General features: G+C 41.7%; 1 protein-coding gene across 1 annotated transcript in view; it reads left to right on the plus strand.

Moving 5' to 3' along the window:
• The window catches only part of POLR1E (RNA polymerase I subunit E), a 257444-nt gene that overhangs the window by 69018 nt on the left and 172340 nt on the right, over nt 1-16086 (plus strand). Inside the window, exon 2 of the mRNA XM_086961686.1 lies at nt 7106-7209. Within this exon, the coding sequence (XP_086817812.1) occupies nt 7106-7209 (104 nt within the window). The remainder of the gene's footprint in view (nt 1-7105; nt 7210-16086) is intronic.

Below are 16086 nucleotides of genomic sequence, written 5' to 3' on the forward strand. Positions count from 1 at the left end.
TTAATAGTTAGCATCCTATCATTAATACATTGCATTTAAACTGGAATAGGGGTGAATGTCTGCTGTTTTTCGTAAAGTTCAGCAGATTCTCAAGTGCGCTTAAAATTGTTTCAACGAGGGTCAGCTGGTATCAATTTCGTATTTTTAAATTTTTCACCTTCAGTGTTTAATACTCACTTACTGTTACAAAACGACTTTCATCTAAATAACTAATTCATAGAACTAAAACAAACGAAAAATGGTTTGTATTATATTCCGATTGCGTATAGTCAGGGAAATTTCAGATCTGGCAAACGAATATATTCTTAACAAGTGAGAATTATTAATGTGTTGAACAATATTAATTACAATTGAGTAATTTGCCATTTTCAGCTCTGTGTCGATGGTATTAAATCGTTAGTGGATTTATATCACGTTTACTACTTGAAAGAGGTGTTGAGGAACACATCTAGTAGATTCAATATCACTGTACAAGGGCATAACACAAGTACCAGCAGCCACGAGGGCCTTTTAGGGGCCCCATCAACTCTTCGGGGGTGGGGGCCCTTATTCTTGCCAAGGTCAACAAAATCAACAAGATTTGGGAGGCTTATGGGCCTCTCCTTGCATTCTGCGGGGAGGGGGACATCATTGTGCTTTGCACAACTGTCAGCCTAGACTTTATTTTCAAGTACCCATTATCTGAAATAGTAATGAAAACCTTTCACACCCCTAACCATCCCAAAATGAACTCGTGGTATGAAATATCAATGTATGTTGATTAGAACAAGGATCTGGTTCAGTAGGTATACAAAATATGATTCATATAAATTTAGCAAATATAAAAATATGTTAATAGGAGGTTTTCCAACAACAACCCCCTAGGCCTAGCTTTAATACAGGGTTGTGCTGGTGCTAGCGGTGAGCAAAGCAGTGGAAACTGTAGCAACAATCTAGCACTATAACCTATTTTGCTCCAGAAGTTCAAACTCTCACAACACAATAATCCTTTTATGTCAACCCATAGGTAATATAGTCTAAGGGATATTAGAATACCAATATTAGATTATAGAATATTGCACAAATCATAGGTGTTGGTGCAGAGCCTAATCTGACTTTGCCCGCAAGAGACTCCAGACAATGGCAAAGGGTCAAAAAGTATATCATCTAATATACTGACGTGTAGTGTGTGTTTTATACTAAAGCACTAATATTACACAATTAGCCCTTATGCAGTTGTCTACACATTGGAATTTCCACTGAAGTCTTACCCTTGCACATTGCACAAGGCTGAGCGCCATCGTAATGTCCAATTTTAGCATTAGCACCTTCAAAGACATCGGTGGGCGACTGTTTCTAAATCTGGGATACGCTATTTTCTGTCATTTGGGCAGCACAGCACTCTGTTACATGAAGGGTAGGAAATGTGGATCTTATTGTGCCCAGTTTATATGTGTACTAATTAATGCCTGAAATTAAGGTAAATGTGCTGTAGTAGGGTTTCTGTGGGCTGGGAACTAGTCACAGACATGCTAAACACAAGGCACATTAAACTTTCGGTATAATGTGTTCAAATTCAGCCCCAATGGTATTAGACTTACTATTTGAGGCGTCCTAGATGGTGCAAGCATTACAATGTAACAATAGGCATTAATAACTATAGGTTATTTGCAAAAAAAAACGATTTGTTTATATTGCATTGCAGTGTGATGTACCTCAGGGCAGATTTACAAGCCCCGTACACCACTTTTACGCCGTCGTTGCGTCACTTCTGTGACGCAGCGGCGGCGTAAAGCCAGTGCCATGCTGCAGGGTATTTACAATGTGACACATCTAGGGAGATGCGTCACGTTGTAAAGCCCTGTGCCACATTAAACCTGCGTCAGGTTTCATGTGGGCGTTCTGGTGCTGGGGGCGTTCCGGCACAGGAACGCCTCGGAAAAGTGGCTGAGTGAAATCTACAAGATTTCACTCAGTCACTTTTCCGACCCTGCTGTGTCAAAACCTTGCACCTGCTTGAAGCAGGCGTAAGGCTTGACGCACCATGTTAGACATAGGCAGGGTTGGCACAGTGCTGGAGTTGTCGTGCCCGCGACACAACTCCTGCACTGTGCCAACGTTACAGCAGCAGATGCAACATGCGCCGCATTGTAAATGCGGTGCATCCATGGTGGCGCAAGGATTGAGATGCGTGTCGCAAGTTTCCTGGCGCATCCCTGTGGATTTGCAGGGATGCGCCAGGAAACATAAATCTGCCCCCTTATTCTTAAACTGCAGATCAGGTCAAACAGAAATAGTGAAATATTCTGGGATTAAAAAGTGACCTAAATTGCTTTTAGAAATGGTTATAAAGCCACCAACAATTTCAGATACAAAAAGCCTTAATTCATTAGTTTCATGTAAATAAAAATGTTGTTTAATAAATAGAGTAAAACATTATTTGCATAAAAAATATTTGGATAAAGAGAAATTTATGCAGCTTTTCCTTCAAAATGTAGGTCTTTTCTGCTGCTAGTGTGTTTTCTGGTGAGCAAAGTGTGTTTAAATGCAAAGTGTGTTTAAGGCTGCAGTACCACCTCCTGTCTCTGGGGACAGAGGGAGCAAAAATATAAACACACTTGATGAAACTCAGGTCCCCACAAGGCAATTTTTTAGAAAGTTGTAAAAATTGACACAGATGTTCCTAAAGTCATTTTATATCATTTAGAAGACAGTGCCTTGTGGGGACCTGGGTTCAGGTCCCCACAGTGCAATCAAGTCCCCACAGCGTGAGTGTGTTATCACACCCAAGTCCCCACAAGGATAGTAACACAAACCCACACACACACACACACACACACACACACACACACACACACACACACACACACACACACAGACAACGCCACACACACACACAAACACACAAAGCCACACACACACAGACAAAGCCACACACACACACACAGACAAAGCCACACACACAAACACACAGACAAAGCCACACACACACACACACACAGACAAAGCCACACACACACACAGACAGAGCCACACACACACACACAGAGCCACACACACACACACAGAGCCACACACACAGACAGAGCCACACACACACAGACAGAGCCACACACACACAGACAGAGCTCTCTGCCCAGTTACGCCCTAGGGAACAGAAGCACGAAAAACCGGATCACAAGCAGGGCACAGAGGCACAAGCAGGGAACAGAGGCACAAGCAGGGCACAGAGACACAAAAACTGGATCACAAGCAGGGCGGCACAGAGGCACAAAAAACGGATCACAAGCAGGGCACAGAGGCACAACAAGCAACGAAGGGGCAGGGGCAGGAGAGCAAGCACAAGCAACGAGGGGGCAGCGAGCACAAGCAACGAGGGGGCAGGGGGGTATAGAGGCACAAAAACCGGATCATAAGCAGGGCAGGGCACAGAGGTACAAAAACCGGATCACAAGCAGGGCACAGAGGCACAACAATCAACGAGGGCGCAGGGGCAGGAGAGCAAGCACAAGCAACGAGGGAGCAGCAAGCACAAGCAACGAGGGGGCAGGGGTGCACAGAGGCACAAAAACCAGATCACAAGCAGGGCACAGAGGCACAAAAACCGGATCACAAGCAGGGCACAGAGGCACAACAAGCAACAAGGGGGCAGGGGCAGGAGAGCAAGCACAAACAACGAGGGGGCAGCAAGCACAAGCAAAGTGGGGTCAGGGGGGCACAGAGGCATATAAACCAGAAGCACAAAAACCGGATCACATGCAGGGCACAGAGGCACAACAAGCAACGAGGGGGCAGGGTCAGGAGAGCAAGCACAAGCAACGAGGGGGCAGCAAGCACAAGCAACGAGGGGGCAGGGAGGCACAGAGGTACAAAAACCGGATCTCAAGCAGGTCAGGGGACAGAGGCACAACAAGCAACGAGGGGGCAGGGGCAGGAGAGCAAGCACAAGCAACGAAGGGGCAGCAAGCACAAGCAACGAGGGGGCAGGGGGGCACAGAGGCACAAAAACCGGATCACAAACAGGGCACAGAGGCACAACAAGCAACGAGGGGGCAGGGGCAGGAGAGCAAACACAAGCAACGAGAGGGCAGCAAGCACAAGCAACGAGGGGGCAGGGGGGCACAGAGGCACAAAAACCGGATCACAAGCAGGGCAGGGCACAGAGGCACAAAAACCGGATCACAAGCAGGGCACAGAGGCACAACAAGCAACGAGGGGAAGGGGCAGGAGAGCAAGCACAAGCAACGAGGGGGCAGGGGGGCACAGAGGCATAAAAAACGGATCACAAGCAGAGCACAGAGGCACAACAAGCAATGAGGGGGCAGGGGCAGGAGAGCGAGTACAAGCAACGAGGGGGCAGGGGGGCACAGAGGCACAAAAACAGGATCACAAGCAGGGCAGGGCACAGAGGCACAAAAACCGGATCACAAGCAGGGCACAGAGGCACAACAAGCAACTAGGGGGCAGGGGCAGGAGAGCAAGCACAAGCAACGAGGGGGCAGCAAGCAAAAGCAACAAGGGGGCAGGGGGGCACAGTGGCACAAAAAGCGGATCACAAGCAGGGCACAGAGGCACAAAAACCGGATCACAGCACGAGAGAACAGACGTCAAAAAACTTACCTGCTCAGGAGGGGGGGGTCTCTGTCTGTTGCGCTGCCAGACAACGCCATGACACCAGCATCTTTCTCCGAGGCGAAGCACAAATGCCTCGGAGAAAGCACGGTCATTTTCTGATTTCGGGGCGTTGTTTTCTTTCTCTCCTCTTCCCATTGGCTGGAAGGTAAAATTCCAGCCAATGGGAAGAGGAGAAAAAGAAAACAAGAAAGAAGCGAAAAAAGACGCCCCCGAATCGGAAAAAGACGGGGCTTGAACGGAGTGATGCCCCTCTCCTCCAATGGCTGGCCTACGTTTAGGAAGTCAGCCAATGGAGAAGAGGGGCGGGTTCAAGCCCCCTTACTAAAAAAAATTAAATCTCGGAGCGAGACTGTGCAAGCGCAGCCTACGTTCCGAGACCTAAAAAACTCCGTAAGGGATCTTGTATCTCTTGACTACATTGATCGTAGAAACTGACCTAAAACCACCTAGTCTTGGTGATTTGCCCAGTTTTAGGAAATTAATAGTCTTTTTCATTTTCTCTTCTGTTGTTTTTTCTAACCACTTTTAACTTCCCTTTAAGATATTTGAAAGATTCACGACTTCCAGAAATAAAAAGCAATCCTTAATGTTAGTGCTTATCAAGGAAGTATATAGTGTAGTGTAGTGGTCCCTGAAAACTTTTACAATGTCAGTTACTTTTGTATGTGTTATGCCATTCATTTTATTAATCACGGTCACATTTGTTTTATTATGGTTACAGTTTAGAAAGTTTGCTAGTTTTTCCTAGTGTTAGTTTGACAGCACAGTTTATTTGTGTAAACTTGCTCAGGAGTCTGCACATTTACTTAGTGTATTTTTAAGTTCTCTCTGCTTATAGATTGGTATTCCCTTTGCTATGCAGAGGTCTTGGTCCAGGTCATTGATCTTTTTAACCTGTAAGGTCACTTAGCTTGGTGGGTTCTTATTTTTTTTCGCCCGCCATTCCAATTATTAGTCCTCTTAGTGTGACTTTTAAGGCATCCATGAGCGTTTGCAGAGAGGGGCAACTTCCTATGTTTTCATTTAGGAATTGCGAAATGACATCTATAAATGAAACAAGTTTATTCTCTTGTAATTACTATTCATTCAACCTTCAGGTTCTGTTTGAGTTGTCTAAATTAGCAATTGGATATGTTAAGGAAACATATGCATAATCCAAAACAATGAGGGGATTGATAACTGCATTGTACTTGATAAGTGGGATTTGTTAATGACCATGTTGTCAATCCTGGAGTAACTATTGTGTTGATGTGAGAAAATGATACACTCTGTCCTCCGGTGTTGTATGCTCACTGCGTCTATTAGGGTAAATCTTCTTACAAATTAATATCCCTGCGGGATAATTATATTTGAGTACGGCATACACAAATACTTTTTACTGAATATCTTCCAAAATGTGGGGTATCCGAAGTAGGGGATACTATTTTTGGTGTAAAATTCCAAACTTTTTGAAAATGCTCAGTAAATGCTTTAGAAATTTGTTAGCCCTACTCTCTCAGGCCGTATACTCTTGGTGTGCTTTAGCCCTACTGGCATTTAGTTTTTTAAGCTTTACGTAGCATACCTGCACCTGCTGGTGGGAAGGCATTTTTTATTAAAACTGATCAAAACCGTACCAGGGTTACATCAAGATTTGGAATGGGATTTGAACAATTAAAGGCTTTTTTAACGTGTATGTGTAGAATTAAATTCTGTAAGGACCATAAAAACTAGTAATACATGTATAGGGATTGTCTCAAATATAGGCCTACAGTTGCATTGTGAAGTTACAGAACTTCCTGACAATAGAGGGGTTGGGGCCAAGTGCTTGCCACACTGTTCGTAGAGGCATTCTACATGATCCAAAATTCCAGGCAGCAGCACATAGCTAGCGTAAGAGCGTCACTGGAATAGGCCTGCTTATTGTAAGCAGTTTTCCTAGCTCCTGGTGGTCAGCGTATTAGACTTAGACACCTAACTTGTTCTTTTGGTAGTGTAGTGCTTAAAACAAGATGGGGTCCTAAAAGAATATGAGGAAGAATTCTACTTCTCAGCGATGTTTATATTAAACTAAGTCCATACATAGTACAGTAGAAATGTGCCTATTGCCACGCTCCAACAGTACAGCTTGACTGACAGATGCAGTTTCCCACTGCCTTCATCAGCCAGTCGCGTTTCGGCTCAACATTTGAACTCCAAGATTTCACCTAATCCCTCTGTGACTGTGTTAGGTCAATACACCTACTTATCAGCTATGTACTACAGCCTGGATCGCCTGACATAAGTGGAAGGAGATGGATGAAATCAGTTATGAAGAAGGAAATAGCCAAAAACTATGAAAAACCTGGGTTACAGCTTCCAAATTAGCACGGTTTCCTAACAGTAAGGTGCATTAGACAGATCTGTAAATATAGACCAGTGGAATTTAAAAATAATAAAAAGTTCAATCCGTTTCATTCAAAACTCAGCTCACACCAGTTGTTCCTCACTTTATATTCTCTTTTATCTGCAGCTCAGTTTTCAAATGGGAAACTCCAGAGTTCCAGCTCTCTGGACTTCACGTTGTACAAGAATAAAGATGAAGCTAATCCCAGAAAGAAGCACCAGAGAATTTTGGTAAGTGATGTGTGTCCTGCACACTGTAAACCTCTTCATCTTGTGAAAGAAAACAGACACTCGAGAAAGCTCATGGATTTCTAACCTTTCTAAAACAGCATACATGCATAAAAATATTCCAAGTGTAATTTGCAATTTCAGCGGACCAGCATTCTGCCATCTAATCAATTTAAGTGTATGATGGTAAATTCGACCACGCTAATTTTAAATTGAGCCTGGGCAGCGCATACGCTGTTGTATTCAAGTATGGAATTGAAGCTCTGCCCACTCTCTGCCCTTATTTTTCATTGGCTTGTGTCATTGTCCTTTGTAAATGCTGGCTTCTGATTCATTAATAGGCTTGTTAGTCACTCCTTAGTACCGCCTTGTCTTCATTTGTAACCTCCCTTGAGGATTGGCCCATTTACTTCTGTTGTAAAATGGTATGTCTGATTTAGTCTGTAATTAATATTTTCTTTAATGAGTTTCTCCTACTTACTGTTCATTTTAGGCAAGGAGAGATTGTCATTTGCCCAGAATCACATAATGTTGAGCATCTCTGCCGAGACTCGAACCCGGTTCCCATGCTCCGAAGTTGACCGCTCTAGCGGTTAGGCTACATCCTCTGATTCACATGCAAATTTGGAGAGCTAACAATATTTATTGGGAAAGTTGAGTAATTGCACTGTGATTGGATATGAGGTTGGACACTCCAGGAGTAGCATCTATGTAATTCAAATATGCATTTAGGAACGGATTCATGAGATCGACAACTCCAGTGACCAAGTTAAAAGGGTTTCACTCAACTGATTCAGTATTCCTGTAGAAAATAAGAAGTACTTGAGGTTAAAAAATAAATAATCATAACTGGCACAAATGTCTATTATTAACTACTTGCTGAATCCATGCAGCCGACATTTAAGGCAAAGTCAGCATCTAAGGAATGGTGTTTATTGTCATGGGTAACTCACTCAATGTTATGTAAATGGAACAAATCGGCAAATTGAAACCACATCTACGACTGAGCAGTGCGTCATTTGAAAATATATCCATATGATGGTGTTGCAGACAAATAGCCAGGCTCTTAATGCATGGTGGACCAACAAAGTACAGGACTGAGTTTATGAATGTCATCACTGCCATGCTGTTCCAAAGCAGCACCAGGAAGAAGTGGCTAACCTTCCAGAAGTTGTCATGGTTAACAATAGCATTCTAATCCGCCTATTACTCCCTGCAGCTGATAGAAACAGTACACAAAGAGAAATGTGCATTCCTGAAAAATAGTGTTGCTTTCTTTGTGTATTGATTTGAGCTACTGGGTTAATGGCTCACCCAAAGAAGGGATTCAGCATATTCAGACAGTAGCACCTACCTGATATGTGCAAAGTGATAATCTCCCTTGATATGGTGACATTCAGTAGATGGTTTGTCCTGACTCCACCAGCGCTAACTGAACCACTGGAAGACCTGCTCACGAGTCTGGTCTAATGGTACTGTACCCACCGAAATCCAAAATAGTTGCATGTCACCAAAGCTCACACCATCATAGTCTATTTTGATCCAAGGAAAAGGAACTGAACTTCTCTACCACAGTGTCATCGGTCCAGAGATAGGTCTAGGAAATCTAGACCTATGGAGTATCCAGGTTTGCTCCAAGATATTGTATCTTTTGAGTTTGGTGGGTAGTAGACTTTTTAAAATTTACCTACAGGCCGAGGTTGGTTAGTGTTCTGAGGCAATACTGGAAATGTTTATGTGTCTCCACAGCGGATATGCCTTTTATTAGCCTGTCGTCCAGGTAAGAATAGACAGATATTTTGTTTCCTTACATAAGCTGCAACAACTGCCATGCATTTCTTCAGCACCAAAAAATATTGGGAATAAATTCCCAATACTTTCTGATGATAAGGAACCTCCTCCCCCACATTCTTCTGCAATAGATTGAAGTGTCACAAACTCTTATGTATTCGTCATCCAATAGCGAAGCAGTTCTTATCTCTACTGCAGTCAATGACTTCTTTTATCTTTCTAGTTCCACACGCAAGGCTTCACATTAGGCCCTTACAACAATGCATAGAAGATAATGGCATCAGTTCTCAGATCACTGGGAAAACAAACTGATTCTGTCCCAGGATGCAATCTAATCTCTTCCATGTTGGAATCAACCAACAAACTTATCAGTAGGGATACTATTCCATCAGGATGTGTCAATTCAAACTTTGATCACAGACACCTCATTCCAGGGTTGTGGAGCTCAAGGGGTATGGTCGGACAAAGAGAAGACTTATCATATCAATATTCTAGAATTGAGAGCGGTCTTTCTGGCACTGAAGTCCTTTTTGCCTTCATTAATGACACATTTTCTGCTTGTTCAGACCAACAATGAGACAACAGTGCATTACAGTAACAAGCAAGGAGGAACTAATTCTCGGCTCCTATCTCTAGAAGCTCAAACTGTCTGGAAATGGTTAATAACCAGTAACTTAACCATAAACGCTATTCATCTCCCAGATGTTTAAAATATGCAGGCAAATTCACTCAGCTGAATATTTCAAGAAGATCACAAATGACAAATTCTTGCAAGATATTTATCTAGAATGAGGTTATCTGCAAATAGATTTGTTTGCAGACGTAAACAAGAAAAATGACAAGATTACGCATCTAGGTTCTCCCAACCAGGGTCCAAAGGGAATACTCTTTTGATAGACTGGTCAGGGTAATATCTATATGCATTTCCTACAATTCCTCTCATACTCGCAGTACTCATCAAATTCTACAAGTCCAAAAACAGAATGATAATGATAGCACCAGAAAAGCCTTGTCAGTGGTGGTTCACAGATGATCTTCACCTCTCAGAGCGACCACTCGAGATTGCCGGGCAGACAGGATCTCTTATACAAGTTCAGGGGACAATTCTGCACCCCAGCCTGCCATCACTGAACGTGACTGCTTGGCAACTGAATTCCTACTATATGGTCATCTAGGTCTTCCACAAGAATGCATGAATATTCTAAGAGAAGCCAAGCATCCTCCCGCAAGAAAATCGCACGCCTTTATGTGGAAGAGATTTTGCATTTGGTGCATCCAGAACAACCTCAATCTTTCCTAATGTTAGGAAGATTTTTAACATATCTTCTTCATCTGGCTTACAGTTTTTTATTAAAGTTCACCTTGCGGCTATAACTGTCTATAGGTAGAATCCATCACAAACCTCCTTTTTAAAAATTCCTGTGATTAAAGATTATCTTGAAGGCCCTAGGAAGGTTTTTTCCACCAGTTAAGACAATTTCTCCTCCTTGGAAACTTAAGATAATTCTTTCCAAATTAATGGGGCTCCCTTTGGAAACCATACACAAAGCCACTTTAATACATCTTACGCGGAAAACAGCTGTTCTAGTTGCTATTACCTCTGCGCGTACAGTCAGTGAGATTTAGGCTCATTACTCTGTTGAACCATACACAGTATTCCAGAGTAATAGAATGTATATGAGGACGCACTCCAGTTTTCTTCCTAAGGTGGTTTCGGATTTCCACATAAAGTAAACAATTTCCTTTCTGTTACCCTCTGCTGCCTTTGATTTTGTTCCTCTGCTCGTTTTTCTGCCCACTCTTGCCCTCTATTTTGCCTCTTTCTGCTTATTCTGCCTGTTATTTTGTCTCTTGCTGCTCATTTCTGATCTTTATTTTGCCTCTTGCTGCTCGTTTCTGACATGTATTTTGCCTCTGTCTGCTTGTTTCTTACCTTTATTTTGCCTCTTTCTGTTTCAGTCGTCGCATCCACAGCGCCCAGACACCCCTAGGGGTAACACGAATGCTGTTTGATTGACCCACTTTTTTCCCTATTCCTTCAACATCTGCAGAGAAGTCCTTGCATTCTCTAGCTGTTAAGAGTCCTAAAATGTTATCTAGACAAAACCAAGGATTTAGGTTGAACTCCGAGAAGACGGAGGTAGTCATTTTTGGCAAGATCTCCCCACAATGGTCATCAGTGTGGTGGCCCTCATCCTTAGGAGCCTTACCAATGCCATCTGCAAGGGTCAGAAATTTGGGAATAGTCTTTGATGAGAAGCTTGCGGCACACGCTAATCAAACTGTGGCAAATGCTCATCATAAACTTAGACTTATAAGAAAGATTATCCCATTTCTCTCTGAAAGTGCTGGAAAAACAGTGGTGAGCACACTTGTGCTTTTTCTTTAGATTATTGTAATGGCCTATTTGCCAATGCACAAGTTCGGGTAATCTCCAAACTGCAAATGATTCAAAACGCGGCAGCAAGATTACTCTCCAGGACCCCCAAATTCAAATCGATCAGTCAAACCACCAGAAGTTACCATTGGCTAACAATCAAAAACCGGATTAAATTTAAATCACTCTGTCTGACTTTCAAAGCTATCCATAACCAAGGGCCGAAGTTTCTCCAAGAGCAGCAGCAGCTCTCTACCTACCGTCCGTCGAGACAACTTAGATCAATGTCGCTGCATCAACTAGCAGTACCTCGTACTAGGATGGTCACCTGGGGAGACAGACGTTTTACGGTGACTGCAGCCAGACTTTGGAACTCACTCCTGTTAACAATCAGATCGAGTCAATCCCTTCTCCAGTTCAGGAAACTGTTGAAGACATGGTTGTTTAACCAGTAATGAGTCCATTTAGGAACATGCTGCCTCCCTCAGAGACCCTAAGTGAAATCTTAGCTCCAAGACGCCCACGGACATACGTATGCGCTTTATAAATTGCAATAATAAATAAATAAATAAGATAGTCAGATTGTCGTTTCATAAACTATGTTCCAGCACATAAAGGCAGTCTATTTCTAGATGGATTGTATTATTCATTATTCTCTTATACCAGATAGCAAAGAAACCCCTAATTGGTAGGCCAAAAGAACATTCTACATGGGGAAAGGCTACTACCGTAGCTCTTCTTCCCAATGTTCCCATTTCAGAGATTTGTAAGACAGCTACCTGGAGACCTGTTCATACATTTACTAGACACTGCTGTTTGGATTCAGACTCAAGAGCAGATATTCAAGTAGGGTAGGCTTCTTTATAGAACCTTTTTGGTTATGGTTGGAGCTGTTTTTATTTCATGTCTGATTTTTTATAGGATGGGCTTGCTTTTCTATTCAGTGCTTATGACTGTTGATGAGGATCCCATAGAAGAGAAGAAAAGTGACTCATCTGTAAGTCTTTTCCAGGGGAATCCTTATCAAAGTCATAAGCAGTGCTTCGACCTCCCCATCCAGGAACTATTACAGCTCTCAACAAGTGCTTCACCCAGGATTCCTAATCTATATACATAAAAATGAAATTACATCTGTCTGTTTTTCCTTTATGCATTACTACACCATTCATCCGATCGCCATGAAACTTTGGGAAGTTGTTGAGTACACACCCGCGAACGTTTCAGTAAAAAAAATTTTTTTAATCGCCCCCCCAGGGCCCTCATAATCTTTTGAATACTGAAATAGACAGCGAATTTGCGAGCATCGTTGACAGTTATGACCCACAAACGGAAATCAATCTGTCAATCTACATCAGAAGCAAGAAAGAAAAAGGCATTACGAGCTTCAGAAACAGACGCACAACGGGAAGCAAGATTAGAAGCTGTTCGAATACAAACTGCTCAAGCCCGTAATTCTCAAACGAACGAGCAACGAGAATCAAGATTGGAAGCTGATCGAATACGCACTGCTCAAGCCCGTTCTTCTCAAACGAACAAGCAACGAGAATCAAGATTGGAAACAGATCGATTACGCACTGCTCAAGCCCGCGCGAATGAAACAGGAGAGCAACGAGAATCAAGATTGGAAAAGGATCAATTACGCACTGCTCAAGCCAGCTCGAATGAAACAGGAGAGCAACCAGAATCAAGATTGGAAGCCAATCCAGGACGCACTGCTCAAGCCACACTTAGAAATGTTTTCAAAAATAAAATGAATACGTTTCAATTACAATTACCCAATGGAAATTTAATGTTATCATAATGAGTTTCCTTGAATTTCCTTTCTTCTGAGATCGCAGCAAAGAGCGACGGGTAAGCTAGTTCTTCATAAAAATTACCTGACCTAACTGTCACCTTTGAGACATGATGAGATATTGGAGTACTTTGAGGTTCTTAAAGAGACAGTGCTAGTATTGTATTCTATTCTATGCTTTGCATTGCAGCCTATTGGCTAACAGTGTATCATATTCACTTTCTTTTTCCTTTAAAAAGATTGGTGACAGATTTTCACTTGTTCATTTTTTCTAGTGATGCATGTCTATGCCATTGGCCTAATTTTTAAATGAAAATTCAATGAACACTGGTCATTTGTAGCCTTTTCTAGGCTGCAAACACACATATATATATATATATATATATATATATATATATATATATATATATATATATATATATATATATATATATATATATATATATATATATATATATATATATTCACTGAAAAAGCAATCAAAGGTTACAGGGATGTTATAGTTAGACTCAGATTTCACTCGTACAAAACCAGTGAAATTCAGCAGTTCTACTTACCTGAACTAACTATAACTTATGCCCCTGCAATGCACTACTTATAACTCACATATTACATCATTCATGACATGGTCAGTGACATCAATGATAACATCCCAAATGGCATAACTGATGACATCATCATCAGTACCACTCATACACCCATACAACTATTCACAAATCCATTCACAGACCCATGCAAGTACTTACACAACCACTCACTTATCCATAGAGCCAGTAACTCATCCATAGAACCACTCTCAGATCCAATAACTTACCCATATAGCCACTTATGCACCCACCCACTCACTCACCAATACAGCCACTCACGTATCCAGTCATTTAGTTATACAGATACTTACACACCCACTCATACACCCATATATTTACTCACACACTGAGGCAGTCACCCACACAGCCACTAACACACCCATAAAGTTATTTGCACACCCACTCCCTTAGTCATACAGACACTAACACATGTACACACTCAACTATATAGTCACTGACACAAGCAAATACTCACCCATACAGCCACTCTCACATTCACTCACTCACCCTTACAGTCACTCACACACACACCCACCCACCCACCCACTCACTCACCCATATATCACTTATGAACTGACTCATTCACCCACACATGCCACTCACACACTCCAACATACACCTTTACATGCCTCTCACATACCCACTCACTCACCCATACACCACCTGCACACTCACTCTCTCACTTATACAGGCACTCACACAACCACTCACTCCCCCATGCACCTAGGCACATACCCACTCGCCCATACAGCCACTCTAACACCCTCTCACACCCCCATAACGCCACTCAGATACCCACTCACATACGGATACGCACAGTCACACAGCCACTCACATAATATATATTAGAAATAGTATTACTCATTACTAGTACACAAAGTATACTACTTTAAGTTATGTAGTAGATTACTATATATATTTGACACTCATAAACTTTTATGTGTGCAGGTGTGTGAGTGGTTCTGTGGATGATGTCATGAGTGATGTCATCAGTGATGTAATGGGTGATGTCCCTGACCATGTCATGAGTGAGGTAATATGTGAGGCCATAAACAGTGCCAGGCCTCAAAAAATCTACTTGCCCACTTGCAGTTGGGAGTACAATTTTATCAGGTTTTAGCATTGACTAGTCCCATGAGTAAACTAGGCTGCAAAAGAACATTTGTTCTGTTCATTCACAAAGTGAATGAGCAATAAAGATGCCAATAAATCTTGTTTTTATCTTGACACATTTGCTGTCTGTTCAAGGTAAAAGGTCAAATGTCAGTTTGTCTTTTAACTAATTGCTGCTTGGAAAATGGGGGTTTATTTTTCTCTTTTTTACTAGAGTTAGAGATTTTTGTCAAGTCAGCTGTCTTAAGATGTCAGTTATTTTTCTCTAACACATAACATTTAAATAAATAGCCTGTAAATTAATATTGCAAATATTTCAAAATATATCAGGAATTACATAAAGCACATTTTTTGTAATTAAAAAGTGTGATGCTAATAAAGAGAAAACAGACCACCTTACTTGGTTATGTGCAAATGACACATTGGGCAGAAACTCCATTTCCAAACATTATTGTTTGTTCACTATAAAGTTTGATCAGTCAAGCCACATGTCATTGGGAACGTTTGTGACCATTTCAATGTAAAATCGGCTAATTACAAATGACAGTGTGCTACCACTTCATGCTTTAGTTTTTTTATTAAAAGTGATAGTTTTTAAACATGATTTGAGAACCATTCCTGCACCCGCCCTGATGACAATGCTGTTAATGAACTAAGAGGCAAGTCAGGGGTCATGTATATCCTATATGTGGCAAGATTTGTATTATATATGGAAAAAAAGTTTAGTCTTAAATCAAGAAAAATTGTTTTTTTTACACCAGACATGCTGAACTCGGACATTTGAAGGTGCTCCCATAGGAGATAACGTAGAAAATGGTGGCTCAATTTTCATCCACAATCTCATCATTTGAAACCAGGTTATGGGTCAAGACCATTACAGATAGATCGAGTACATTATTTAAGTCATTAGACCTGCAGGTCCAGTAACATTTTTATGATTTTTTGAGGCCTGAGTGCATTGCAGGGGTGTAAGTTATAGTTAGCTCAGGTAACTATAACTGCTGAAATTTCACTGATTTTATATGAGCGAAATCTTAGCCTAACTATAACAATCCTGTAACCTTTGTTTTTTTCCGTGAATTTCTAAGGTTTTTATTCATTCTATTTCCCAACTATACAGCCCTGTAACCTTTTGTTTTTTAATTGAATTTCTAAGGTTTTTCAAATTCTGTTTCCTAACTATAACGTCCCTGTAACCTTTGTTTTTAGGTCGAGCCTGA

This window comes from Lissotriton vulgaris, chromosome 3_1 (assembly GCF_964263255.1).
Source record: "Lissotriton vulgaris chromosome 3_1, aLisVul1.2, whole genome shotgun sequence".
Classification (NCBI taxonomy): Eukaryota; Metazoa; Chordata; class Amphibia; order Caudata; family Salamandridae; genus Lissotriton; species Lissotriton vulgaris.